This window comes from Macaca nemestrina, chromosome 3 (genome assembly GCF_043159975.1).
Source record: "Macaca nemestrina isolate mMacNem1 chromosome 3, mMacNem.hap1, whole genome shotgun sequence".
Lineage (NCBI taxonomy): Eukaryota > Metazoa > Chordata > Mammalia > Primates > Cercopithecidae > Macaca > Macaca nemestrina.
The window spans coordinates 61,850,297-61,864,150 of NC_092127.1; the positions used below are offsets into that span (position 1 = coordinate 61,850,297).

The 13,854-nt window shown below is 32.5% G+C and overlaps 1 protein-coding gene across 2 annotated transcripts in view; it reads right to left on the bottom strand.

The window, feature by feature from the left end:
- LOC105486102 (heat shock protein family A (Hsp70) member 4 like) overlaps positions 1-13,854 on the bottom strand; it is a 62,777-nt gene that overhangs the window by 37,137 nt on the left and 11,786 nt on the right. For both annotated transcript variants that reach the window (XM_011748796.3, XM_011748797.3), the window contains 9 exons: positions 12,962-13,019; positions 11,210-11,350; positions 8,417-8,539; positions 5,851-5,950; positions 5,204-5,337; positions 3,250-3,494; positions 3,036-3,112; positions 1,916-2,067; positions 1,357-1,463 (listed from right to left, as the gene is read on the bottom strand). In XM_011748796.3, the coding sequence (XP_011747098.2) occupies positions 1,357-1,463; positions 1,916-2,067; positions 3,036-3,112; positions 3,250-3,494; positions 5,204-5,337; positions 5,851-5,950; positions 8,417-8,539; positions 11,210-11,350; positions 12,962-13,019 (1,137 nt within the window). The remainder of the gene's footprint in view (positions 1-1,356; positions 1,464-1,915; positions 2,068-3,035; positions 3,113-3,249; positions 3,495-5,203; positions 5,338-5,850; positions 5,951-8,416; positions 8,540-11,209; positions 11,351-12,961; positions 13,020-13,854) is intronic.

Here is a 13,854-nt window from a genome sequence, read left to right on the forward strand (position 1 = left end):
CCTTAAACCTCTTACTCTATCCTAGTTTTCAAGAAACTACCAACACCTTCTACTTTCTTATTGTAGTCATTAGGCTTTTCAATTTAGCTCCCCCATATGTTTTCTCGCAATTTTTTTCTGGATCACTTATACCTTGAAACTGAAATTAAATTTTATAGAATAATAATTCTTGCCTCAAAATTGACATTATCTGGGGCAGACAGGTGAAAAAATATTTAAAAAGAAAAAACTGACATTAACACATGCCATTAAAATCCTTTACAAGACATTCAGATAAGGCTGATAATTCGTATTTTTGAAATGTATACAAAAATCTCGTTTTCTTGGGGGTACTTATGTATAGCACACAGAACAAAATTTAAAAAATAACTTCAAAATGTAAACACACCATTATTCATTGTACAAGCTATACTTCTGAAAAGCAGGCAAGTAAAACGTTTGAAATATAAATTTTGATTCTGGTAGGGAAGCAAGCTACCTAAATCCTGGGCAGTTCATGGAAAAAAATGTAAACGTTAACACAAGCATGAAAATATTGTAGCTTATGACAGACAAAAACATTAATAACAGAGTACTTTTTTTTTTTAATATCTTCATGTTCAATTGAAAGTATAGGAGAAAATGAGCTAAAATAGGCAATCTCATGAAAATTAATATGAATATAAACCGGTATCCTTTTAGTGAATAATTTGCCAATATTACTCAAAATAATGTGCATATTCTTTGGCTCAACAATTCCATTCCTACACTGCTATCTTACAGATACACCATGCACAACTGAACAAGGGTATGTGCACAAGGATGTTCTTACTAGCCCTGTTTAAAATAGCAAAAATATGACTTAATACTGTAGTGGTTAAATTTATTATGGCACATACAACTAATGAAAAAACAGTTACTGTGTGTTGACATGGAAAAATAAAACACAATATAATTTAAAAAGCTAAATTGCACTAGAGATTTATAGATAATTCTATATGTACTTAAAAAGTGTATGATTTATTTATGGATAGTCAAAGAAAATGACTGGACAGATAAACTAGCTGTTAAAAATGTTTATGTCTGTAAAATGGGCTAAGAGAGAATATGACAAATGCAGGTCTTTTTTATACCTGTATACTGTGATTTATTTGAAAATGAGCCTTGCTTTACTTTTATAAAAAACACAAATTTAAAAATATGCCCAATTATGATTTATAGGTGATATATCATTTTTATATTCTTTTTTATCTAATACATTATTTAAAAGTATTTGGCAGAATTTTAAGAAGTGTAAATTTCTCTAATTTAGAAAAGTAGGTTTAACTGGTTAAAGATTTACGACAAGCTCTAATCAAGGTTTTAAAAATAACTTACCCAGTTCCATCTTCAAAAGAGGTCTTCCACCTTAATGTAATTGAATAGGGAACAAGGTCTGTTATGGAAAATTCACGCACTTTAAATGCTGGTGAGAGAATCGCACACTGAAAATAAGATACATACCATATTTAAATCAACAAATATAAAACATACCCTAGATTACTCTGATTGAACTGCTTAAGAGTCCTCCTATTACAATTGTTACATTTTAAAAGTTACTGGTTTTTGGCAATGAGAAGTGAAAATTTAAAAGGGCCTGAGTACTCTTTATGTGACCTTACAAAAATTAACATCTTTACTCTAAAGGGATTTTAAATGGGCAGATTGCAAGAATTTGTAAAATTAATATTCTTTCAGTGTCGTTACAGACACACTGTCCTATTATAGCTTAAAAATATAAATGGGAAAGACGTAATACTTATTTATCAGAAATAACTTCAATTTACTTTAGCTTATTGATAAGTGGAATGGAACAGGTAACATTAAAAGGCCCCTTTGGATCTATCACTCATTTCTGGCAAAATACATACTCTACAAAATAAAATAACAATCATACCTGTAATGCACATCCTCTTGCAACAGCTTCATCAGCATTTAATGTGGTACTTATGTCTTTAAGAAAGAATTTAGTGATTTGTTCTTTCACTGCAGGAATTCGTGTTGCTCCTCCTACAATTTCTATACTACTAATGTCTTCCCGTTGTAAGTCTGGAAAATTTTTTTAATTGAGAAAAATGATAGTCTTTAAAAATCTCAACAGAAGGCTTTGTCAAGTACTTTTTTAAAAAGTGGATTGACTTTTTACTTGTCAGAAAATAAAAGGAAAGAAAAATGCAATTTTTAGAAATAGATAACATTTAATAAATATTATTTATGTGACAGGCAATGCACTTGGTCCAACTTGGTACAGATGATAGAGTGGCAATAGAAGCACTTCATGGGTTTTAAAGGATCTCTTCAGAGTCCTTCAATTTTCTTATTTCTACCTCCTAAATCCCTATAGAAGATATTTTTGATTACCAAAATCCTTATGAAAAAGCAATCATGTCCCCATTTCTACATTAATTTCATTTTAGAATCATCTATAGTTTATAAACACTTCCAAATAGAACTAGCATGAGTCTTTTTGTTGTTGCTTTCATTTTTTGTTTTTTGTTTTTTTTTGAGACAGAGTCTCACTCTGTTGCCCAGGCTGGAGTGCAGTAGGGCAATCTCAGCTCACTGCAACCTCCGCCTCCCAGGTTCAAGTGATTCTCTGGCCTCAGTCTCCTGAATAGCTGGGGTTACAGGTGTGCACCACCATGCCTGGCTAATTTTTGGAATTTTAATAGAGATGGGGTTTCACCATGTTGGCCAGGCTGGTCTTGAACTCCTGACCTCAGGTGATCCACCCACCTCGGCCTCCCAAAGTCTTGGGATTACAGGCATGATCCACCATGCTTGGCCAGAATTAGCATGAGATTTATGATATAAACCATAAAAAGAGCCAGGAAGAATTCCTATAAACCCAGAATTATAGTGCCTTACTCTTATGAATAATGAGTTATAATCTTCTCCTCTAAAATGAGAAATATAAATCTTTTTAAATAACAAAGTTTATTCTTTTATCATTATCTACCCCTGCTAAGTAGGCAACATTATGGTACAGTTTTGATAGTCCAGTAATTTCCACTTACTAGCTTGTTCCATTACTGCTTTTAAAGGTGGTTCAACCCTGGCCAAAAGGGAAGCACACAGTTGTTCAAATTGAGCCCTGTGAGAAAATAAAATAAAATTCATTATTCTGGGCTTAAAAGTTGAACATATCTTCTAAAACAACAAAAAAATCAGATATGATCTAAACATTATAAAATAAGTAAACACTTTTCAAACTAAAAACATACGTGGTACCTGTTCATTTTACTAGAAACATCAAGGTCATTCATGAAACACTCAATGTTCAATGGAAGATCTGATGCATTTGCACTCATTAGCTTCTTTAGTTTTTCACATTCCTGATATAAACGCAACAAGGCCCGAGAGTTTTCTTTCACATTTATCTTATATTTGGTCTTGAACTCATCACAGAAGTAGTCTACTAAAGCCTCATCAAAGTTCCTGCCACCCAAATATGGATCAAAGGTAGTAGCCAAGACCTGTTTAATTGAAAAAGCAGAACTGTATTTTCAGAATTATAGATTCTTCTAAAAAAAAAAAAAAAAGAAAAAAAAACCTCTAAAATAAAAAAGTTTAAAAATAAAAACGACTCTAAAAAAACTTATCCAATCACAGGGGTGCTGAAAGTGGAATCAGAGTTAAATTATCACTTACATTTAGCCAATGTATTCCCTTATTCTGAATTTTCTACTTTATAGTTACAGATCCATGTATCATAATTAAAAGAATTCTAATTCAGAAATAACTGAATTACAACAACTAAAGCCTCATTATCTCACTCACTTGGTTCTACAACAGCACTGAAAAGACAGACCTAAACCAAGTTTAAGAGAGCAAAGAAACAGTCCTAAGGATATAAACGAGAACAAAACATCCAAGAAAAGCAGATTCAAAGATTAAATATAAAATACCATAATTGGTCAATTTACAGATCAGAAATTAGGCCTTCTGACTATCACAAAACAAAAACAAAAACAAAAAACAAAAAACACAACCAAAAACTAACCAACAGAAAAAACCAGGTAACAATTTAACCAGCTAGTTGAGCAACAGGCTTCCCAGCAGAAGGGAGTCACATAAATTCAACACGATAGTTCTTGAAAACATGGGACCAAACATCTAGGCTCTCTCCCTAGGGTAAAATGACTACTTACAACAGTCACTAATAAAGAATTCTACTGTTGGTGTGGTTTTGCAGCTCTTTCTTTACAAGGTAGGTGGTGGGGTGGTAGTATGGTGGTAAATATCACAGGAGCATATGAGTGCAATCTGCGTGGAATGTTGCCCCACAGACTAGCATGGAGAATCCATGTATGGACCTCTCATGGAGTCTAATATTACCCAAAATTAAATGCAAAATTATCTTGGTATATAACTAGTACAAGTGTGTATTTTGGGAAGAAGGGCTATAGCCTTGATCAGATTTTCAAAGGGGTCTGTGATCTAAAAATTGTATTTCACTACAAAGTTACCTACTATAAAGGAAGGAAAAAAAACGTTCGTTTTAAAGTAAGTCAATATGTAAGACTAAACGCCAAGGATTAAGTCAATTTATACTGAACATTACCCTATATTCAGTCTGAGTCATTTTCCTTTAATTTTTTGATTACAAAGATGTTATTATAGTAATACAAATTAAAACAGAATACTTTTGCAGTGTTGCAGTTTATCTCCTAAGTAAACTCTACTCTGCACATACTAGAGAGAGACCATAAGTCTGGACAAAAGAATCAATGTAAAAATGATTATAAATCCTAATTTGTAAGAAGCACATAGAAGTAAAATTATGATTAGAATGCTTGGATAGAAAGGTTTCTATAATCAATGGGAATCATTTTAGAAAATGCTTCCTGTAATTATATTTATGGATAATTTATGCTCCCTGATAGATGACTTCATTAACAACCTAACAATAGAAACAACAATAAAAATAGCTAATATATATTACAGCAGCTACCCTATGCCAGGCATTCCAAGAATTTTGTACACATTAACTCATTTTGTCCTGAAAAATTATATGAGATAGTTACTATTGTCGTTCTCAGATAAACAAACTTAAAATTTAGGGAGATTAAGTAACTTGCTTGAAGTCATAAAGGGGCAGAGCCAGGATTCAAACCCAGCTATTATGGCTCTTTAGTCTGTGTTCTTAATATATGTAAATATAACAACCCATGTGTTTACTTACTTTAAGTTTTCCTTTGTTAAAAGCACAAACCGAGACCTGATAGGCAGAATGTCCCATATCAATAAATACTACATTTCTTGGTTTCTCATCTAATGGGGGAAGATCCTGTTTATAAATTCCATATGCCAGTGCAACTGTATAAGAACAAAGAATTATGTTAATTCTAGCAGAGTAATTACTTGGAAAACAAGAAATGTAACTTTGATACTGTACTGTAACATGCAGTACAGTAATACATATTATCTTCAAAGTAAATTAACTTTTCACAATTTGGTTAATAATGTTTTAACTTTACTTTTTCCTTACTCAACTACAACTCTGTAATAGTAAAGATCTGTAAAGCCATTAAGACATTTAACCTCTGCCAAAAAGTTGTACTACAAAGTAACAAGCTTATAAGAATCAGTACATACACATACACACACGCATTTATATGTATATATAATTTTTTTAAAGAGACTGTGTGTAGCTCTGCCTCACAGGCTAAAGTGCAGTGGTATGATCATAGCTCACTGCAGCTTTCAACTCCCAGGCTCAAGCAATCCTCTTGCCTCAGAGTTAAAAAAAAAATAATACTTTGTTATTAATTAGAAAAACACTGTAACAGTATTTTGCTTATAGTGATTTTCAAATTGCAAAGTGATTACCTGCAGTAGTTTCATTCATCAGCCTTAAACAATTTAAGCCTGCAACCTGGGCTGCAGCCATCACAGATCGTCTCTCGGCATCAGTGAAAAAGCTAGGAATCTAGTATTTAAAAACAACAGTTAAGTATAGTTTTACTTAAACATTTTGTCAACTGAGAAATATAAAATAATTACCCTAAAACTTATGTACAGTTTAAGGCAAATAATGATGTTCTAACTAAAGAGGAAAAATACTAGTGTTTTATTTTTTAAGTTTGACAATTTATATGCTGTAAAGATCTAACCTAAAGTATGAATACTAATTTAAAGTAAGGTAATATGGCAGGGTTGCCTAAGTTTTGTTAATCTAAATATTTCCTGTGTTAGTCCGATCTATTAAAAATATATTTGCTCATCTTTCATAATAAAAAACTGAAAACTCAAGAGTCTGAAAATGAGATTATAGAAATATATTATGGTATATCCATGTAATGGAATCCTATGTAGCTGTTACAAAGAATCAGGTAGATCTGAATTGTTAAGGAATTCTATCTTTATTGTGTTAAAAAGGGCACGTATAACATTACTTCATTATTGTATGTATATACACCCAACCAGGAGAATATAGTTCCAACTGTTTAAAACAATTATATTTCAAAGGAGGGGAACTATATTGTAGGGAACTTGTGATAAATATGAATTTCCTTTAAAAATCACCAAATAACATTAAAAAATATACATACATACATACACACACACACATATACATGTATATATATAATTTTTTTTTTTTTTTTGAAAGAGACTGTGTCTAGCTCTGCCTCACAGGCTGAAGTGCAGTGGTACAATCATAGTTCACTGCAGCTTTAAACTCCTGGGCTCAAGCAATCCTTTCGCTTCAGCCTCCTGAGTAGCTGGGACTACAGGTGTGTGCCACCATGCCTGGCTAATTAAAAAAAAAAAAAAACTGTACAGACGGGTCTCACTATGGTTGCCCAGGCTGTTCTCCAACTCCTGGCCTCAAGCAATCCTCCTGCTTTGGTCTCCCAAAGTACTGGGGTTATAGACTAAGCCGCTATGCCCAGCCCATTAAATACATCTCTATTTAAAAATTAAACTCAGTCCTAAAATGTATAAAGATGTATATATGTATAAACCTTAGTTTTATCAAACTAAGAATTATTTTAATTTGGCATATAGACCAATTTCTAAAAAGCTATTAAGTGTATTTACATATAAAATAACTTGGGATCTTCCAGTTTTAAGTTTCAAATAAGTAGCTTCCTTTAATTTTATTGTTTTATGAATTTAGACATTTCATTGAACAGATTAACAACAGGAAAAGAATTTAAATTTTGCTCAATAAACTTGCTTATCTGATTTGGTATTATCCTCCTGACAAAAATCTAAGTTATAATGCATGATTTATTTAATATTCATTGAGCACTTACAAACCAGGTACTTTCTAGCTATCAGGAAAATAGTGCACAAACCAGACAAAATACTTGTCCCTGTGGAGCTTACAATGGATCTACTGCACCAACCACAAAGTTAATAATGGTCAAAAGTTTGTATTACTCTGTTCTGACATGTATTTCTGACACAAAAGTAAAAGCAAGTATAATTAAATAGAAATGGATTTGAATTTAAGATGAATCTTTAAAATTTGTATGATTCTAATATATCCTTTCAAGTGGCAGTAAAACAATTATGAGCATGGGCTTGGGAATTAACTATCCAGCTCTAACACTGTATTAGTTAGCTGTGCTGATTTTGGGCAAGTTATCTGACATCTCAGTATCCCAATTTTTGAATCTGTAAAAGTAGGGTTAATAATATCCCTACCTCATAGATTGCTTCTGAGATTAAATGGGTTAAAATGCCAATAAATAGTGCCTGGTCAATGGTAAACTCTATTATTTGCTATTACTAAATGGCTAGAAAATAAAATATTAAGCTCTAATATTTTTCTCCCATTAAAAAATTCCAAATGCCTATGGAAAAAAATTGATTACTAAATTCACTGAAAAGTTCATAATCTGATTCTGTTTTTCGGATGACATGAGACTCCTGAACTTTTGTAGTCAAGTTTAATAGTAGGAATTTATCAATTTAGTTAACATGTAGGTAAAGAACCAGTTGAGGATGTTTAATGGGACCTCAAGAGATAAGACAGGGTAAATAATTTAAATGTTTTGTTAAGAATCCTTAAAGAATATTTTCCCCCGATACACAACCTCAAATTCCCAACTAGAAATTTTCAACCTTTGCTATAAAATGTTAAGGTCCTTACAGGTGGGAAGTTAACTGCTATCTGAGAAGATTCTTAGGGATAAATCCCAGATAGCAGCAGTCACTAGTTACATAACAGTTTTTCAAGAGTCACTGCTCATCATAACTGATTTTATGGGAAATTCAATCCTAAACTTTAGCAAGTAAGGCAATTTTTTTAAAAAAGAAAGTCAAATGGATTTAGGTTATTTACTGGATAAGGGCAGAAAGTGTAAGGGAAGAAAAATCTTTCAATATTACATTAATACACTGAAAAATATAATTCAAGGGTATTCATTACTGAAGTAAAACTTACTGAAATCACACAGTCAGCCACTGGTTTCTTCAAAGCATTTTCTGAAGTCTCTTTAAGCTTGGCTAACAGCATTCCAGTAACTTGCTCAATTGCAAAAGGTCTTTCTTCTTCTAAGTACCGCACCTAACACCAAAAGTTGGGAAATTTATTAAGAATGATTTGCTTATCCAACAAATATTTAGTGAGTATCTAACTCTATATGTGACACATACAACATGAAAAAGACACCCTTGCTCAAGGAAGTTTTATTCCAGAAAGATTGCCATTTTAGAATCATGATCCCATGAAAAACAGTGACTATGTCATTTCTGAGGTTGTAGTACCTCACAGCCAGTATTATAACCAAAGTATTTTCAAAAGTATAGTCTCTACCCTCTCAGATCCCGACTTCCCACAAAAACAATTTTTATCATTCATTTTCCAAGTGTGACACAGCAAACAATGAAAAAGGAAAAGATCAAATAATCTTTCTTTTGAAAGTCAGAACTCTCCCTGGGTTTAAAATAAAAGCTTCAGTCATACAGTTTTGGGAAAAGGAAATGAGAACATCATTCTTTCAAGCAGCACAATGTGTTTATGTATATGAGTATGTATAAATATGTATATCAAATGACATAAGATTTACTTTGAATCAGACCTAAAATTGATAAGCATTTGTTTCCAAACCTATTTACAAGTTAAGTTCAAAAACAAGTATTATGCCAAACTACTGCCTTTAAACCAGGTGTGCAGAAAGAAATCAAGCACACAGAAATAAGGGAAAATGAATCACAGTCTCAGTTTGACTATTGGAGGCATGATCATACAGTATTCTTTTGTATAAGAACATTCTATGTAATCCCAGCACTTTGGGAGGCCGAGGCAGGCGGATCATGAAGTCAGGAGATCGAGACCATCCTGGCTAACACCGTGAAACCCTGTCTGTACTAAAAATACAAAAACTTAGCTGGGCGTGGTGGCGGGTGCCTGTAATCCCAGCTACTTGGGAAGTTGAGGCAGGAGAATGGCGTGAACCCAGGAGGCAGAGCTTGCAGTGAGCCGAGATTGCACCACTGCACTCCAGCCTGGGTGACACAGCAAGACTCCCGTCTCAAAAAAAATAAATAAATAAAAATTTAAAAGTTAGATGAAATAAATTTAAATAAATGTATAAAAAACAAATGTATAACATGCTTGAGGAGTTGAACATTGATTTTCTTAAGTCTTCAAAAGGTGATGTTTCAAAGCTTTTTCTACTATCTTACAGGCACTTACTATGAATGTATAAAATTATATCACTCAAAACTTTGGTTCTGCCTTTCTTTAAAAACATTATTCTGTTTTTCTCAGCCTATTCTCAAAGCCTGATCATTAATTTTCACTTTTAGAAGTTAAACTACTTATAAAATTAAGTAGTTCAAATTTTAAACTGGAGTAGAATAAAACTGCTCTAGGTAACTATTAACCAGAGCTTACCATATCTAAAAGATACCTGAATATTATTTTATCTCAGTTGTTACTATCATAACCCATCCAGCTTCTCAGTTTAGTAACCTGAAAATTTCACCTAAACTATGGCTTCACAATTTGTTCCGTCTTCAACTTCTCATGGTGTCTTCCTCAACTATTTTAACAGCCTCCTGTCTCCTTACTAAGATTCATCATCCACCTTTTAGTCAGAACGCTCTTCTAAAAATGGAACTGTGTACATATCCGTAACACATACATCAAGTCTAAAATTACTTACTAAAAATAACTTTCTTAAGAGATAATTTGCACAGCAATAAGTTTATCCTTCTGAAGTGTACAATTCAGTATCTTCACAAAGCTGTGCACTGATCACCATTATCTAATTTTAGAACATTTTCATCACCCAAAAAGAAACCCATTAGCAGTCACTCTCTATTTTTCCTTCCCCTTAACCCTTAGCAACCACTAATCTGACTTTGTTTCTATGAATTTGTCCTACTCTGAACATTCTATATAAAAGGAATCATACAGTATGTGGCCTTTTGTATCTGGCTTCTTTCATCAATTGGCATGTTTTCAAAGTTCATACATGTTGTAGCATATATCAGTACTCCACTCCTTTTTATGGGCAAATAATATTCCATGTGTTAAGATACACCACATTTTGTATATTTACTCATCAGTTGATAGAAACTTGTATCGTTTCCACTTTTTGGCTATTATGAACAAAGCTTTTATGAACATTCATGTACAAGTTTTTGTGTGCACATATGTTTCAATTCCTTTGGGTATAAGCCCAGGAGTGGAATTTCTGGGCCATATAGTAGTTCCGTGTGTTGTGAAGCTAGTTTTTGAAAAAAATCAGCACAAACATGTTTTGGTTAACTAATGTACAGAATATAAAATTAAAAATTCAGAATCCAAGTTTTACTTGGAAGAAAAATATGCTTTAACATTTATAGTATGTTATAAGATTCTTCTAAATTAGAACTCATTAAACTCATTACAGCAATTAACATAACTTTTGGGTCCATTCTTCTGAATAACATACTTTTTGGGTCTATTCTTTTGAATCCTATATACCTTTATTTTTATCCCCTAAAAGCTATTCTCTCGAGTCTCAATAACCATTTTTTTCCTTGACAATAACAGTGTGATTTGAATGAAAAAATTATCTAAATTAGATCTCCTGGTATTCACTAAAATTATTACAAAAACTATTGTCCCTTGGGTGTGTATGTACTGTATCTAGAGGAAAAAGGTCAAACTACAAATAGCAATATTATCATATTGGGTTTCCTTAATTTGAAGATATGTTTGTAACCCTGGGAATATAAAGCTCACCTTAACTCCTGCACTTCCATTAGGCATCTTCTGCAGTTCATAGGGAAGCCTGATCCTTTCAGTCTGTACAATGGGATCATCAAATGATCGCCCGTGAAGCTTTTTGAAGCCATGAATCGTATTTCTTACGTTCGTGACTATCTGTTGGCAGTAAACACTCGTATTTATCAGTTACTTAATAAATGCAAAATAAAATTCTATCCTAATACTTGACAACCACCAAGTTCCCTTATCCTACACATCCAAGTTTAGGATTACACATAATCATTCATTTTTCTGGTTTCCAACTGATGGTAAAGTCATACAATGAGAATGTACACATTTTAACACTTGCCTCCCAAATTCTCCACCTATCCTGGGAATGTTAGGATTCAAAATTAATGTCTTCGGAAGAGAAAGAACAAACCTTTAAAACATTTCAAACAACAAATATCTACAACTCATCTTTTTGGTTTTCCTCAACACTTTTGCTCTAGTGAATCAGTATGAGCTGAGCATCCCAAATCCAAAAATCTGAAATATAATACTTCACTGAGCATTTCCATTGCGCATCATGTTGTCACTTAGAAAGTTTCAGATTTTGGAGCATTTTGGATTTCAGGATTTGAGATGGTCAACCTGTACCATGCAAACATTCCAAAATCTGAAAAAATACAAAATCTGAATACTTCTGGTCCCAAGCATTTCTTATAAGGGATATGCAACCTGTATCTTTGATTATTTCTTTCCACTTCCATTTCTGTGTTTTAATTTAAACTGGTTTATTATTGTCTAGTTTTTCTTTTTCTCTCCATATCTAATTCTTTGTGAAAATCTTCATGTGCTAGTATGTTGCTTCCATTGCTGTGGATTGCTCCTAGGCTAGTAAATTAAAATCTCTTCCATGTAGCATAGTGCTAAGTGAAAGTGTCTTAATTTGTAAATGGCTTGCATTTTTGCAAAGCATTTTTTCTTTAACTAGAATATGCAGTTCAAATTACAGAATATTACTGAGATCCAGTTGCTATAATCCTAGTGACCTCTAAAGTCAAATAGACCCTGATCTTCAATTATGAGATGAAAACTATAGGGATGCTGAATTACTATGTTGTTCTCTTTAGCTCCTTAGGAGAAATGACTTTAAAGGTTGCTTTTAGAGACTCTGATTATCTGTGACACACTTAGAAGGTCAGCCAGAATGTGAGATATAAGACCCAGATATATATAAAATGCAAGAAGTAATTGTTAAGGGCTTTTGGTTCAGGGAAGTAATGAAAGTCAAAGGAAAATCGATCGATCTATAACATGGGATGTTAAAAGTCAACGTTCTAATCATAAGGATTACAAAAGCCTAAAAATACAAATACTTCAACAAATTCTATGTAAATTAGTGGTACCACATTGAGTTACTCTGGAAATTAGTTCTTTCATTTTTCTCACCTTATTTTACAAAGATGTTACTTACCTGTCATTCAAATGTATGTTCTAGACAGAATATCCCTCATTATTTCCTGGATGGTCACCTGAGACACCATTCAGGGAAAAACTGATGTCACATAGTAGCACACCCTAACTTCACAACTAAAAAATATTTAAAAAAAATAAAATTCAAGAAATATTTTACAACCCAAAGCAAATTATATCTAAAAACAAAGTACCTGTCCTATTTTCCTCACTGTCTTATTCACTCTTAACAATATAACTTATGGAACTTAGTTACCAATATTCAGTTAATTCTTCCTGTAAGTCAAAACATCCACATTAACAATTTACCTGGCTCTTTGCTGCATTTCCAATGGCTCGAGTTCTTGATCCCAATGATATACAGGCCCTAAACCAGAAAAACAAAGTTGGTTCCACGGTACTTTTCTATTATTGTGCTATTATTTTGCTTCTCCTTACACAAAAATAAATTTAAAAGGAGAAATATAACAATATATTATTTTAAAAATACGTTACGCAAATCAAAAATTTATTTTAAAGCTTCCCTATATAATAAAATGGTGGTCAGAATAAATGTTACAATTAAAAAAAAAATGTCCTTATAGCTGGCAATACAATGTTGATCTCCAAAACTGTTTTTCAAATTATATTGATTTATGACCCCTTAGAAGAAAACTCAACCATGTTGACCAATGGATTTTCAGGGAAGGTAAACAGTTAAAAAGGCCAAATCCTGGCTTTGCCACTTAACCTTGTGGAAATTACATAACCATTAGGTGCTTCGGCTTCTCATCTAGAAGATAGTGATAATATCTGCTCATATGATTATGTGAGAATTAAGAGAATGGATATAGGTAAATTCTTTGAACAATACTTGGCACATAGTAAACATTATGTAAATTATTGTATTTTAACGACCACATTTAAATGTAATAGCATAGAATAATAACATAGAGCAAGCACAGAATAACATCTTCATCAAAATACCATTTCATGTTATGATTCAAGAAAATGTTTCCATGATTTCAGTTATAACTACAAAAAACTACATTCAATCAACAAATATTTATAGGCACTCCGTGTATACAAGTCACAATCCCTGTCTTGGAGAATGTATAGTCTATTGGAAAAAACATCAATAGAATATATAGAATTAAGAGTAATAGTAGCAAAGAATAGAATAATCACTTCTAGACAACAGAGGTGACTTCTTGAATTAAGAC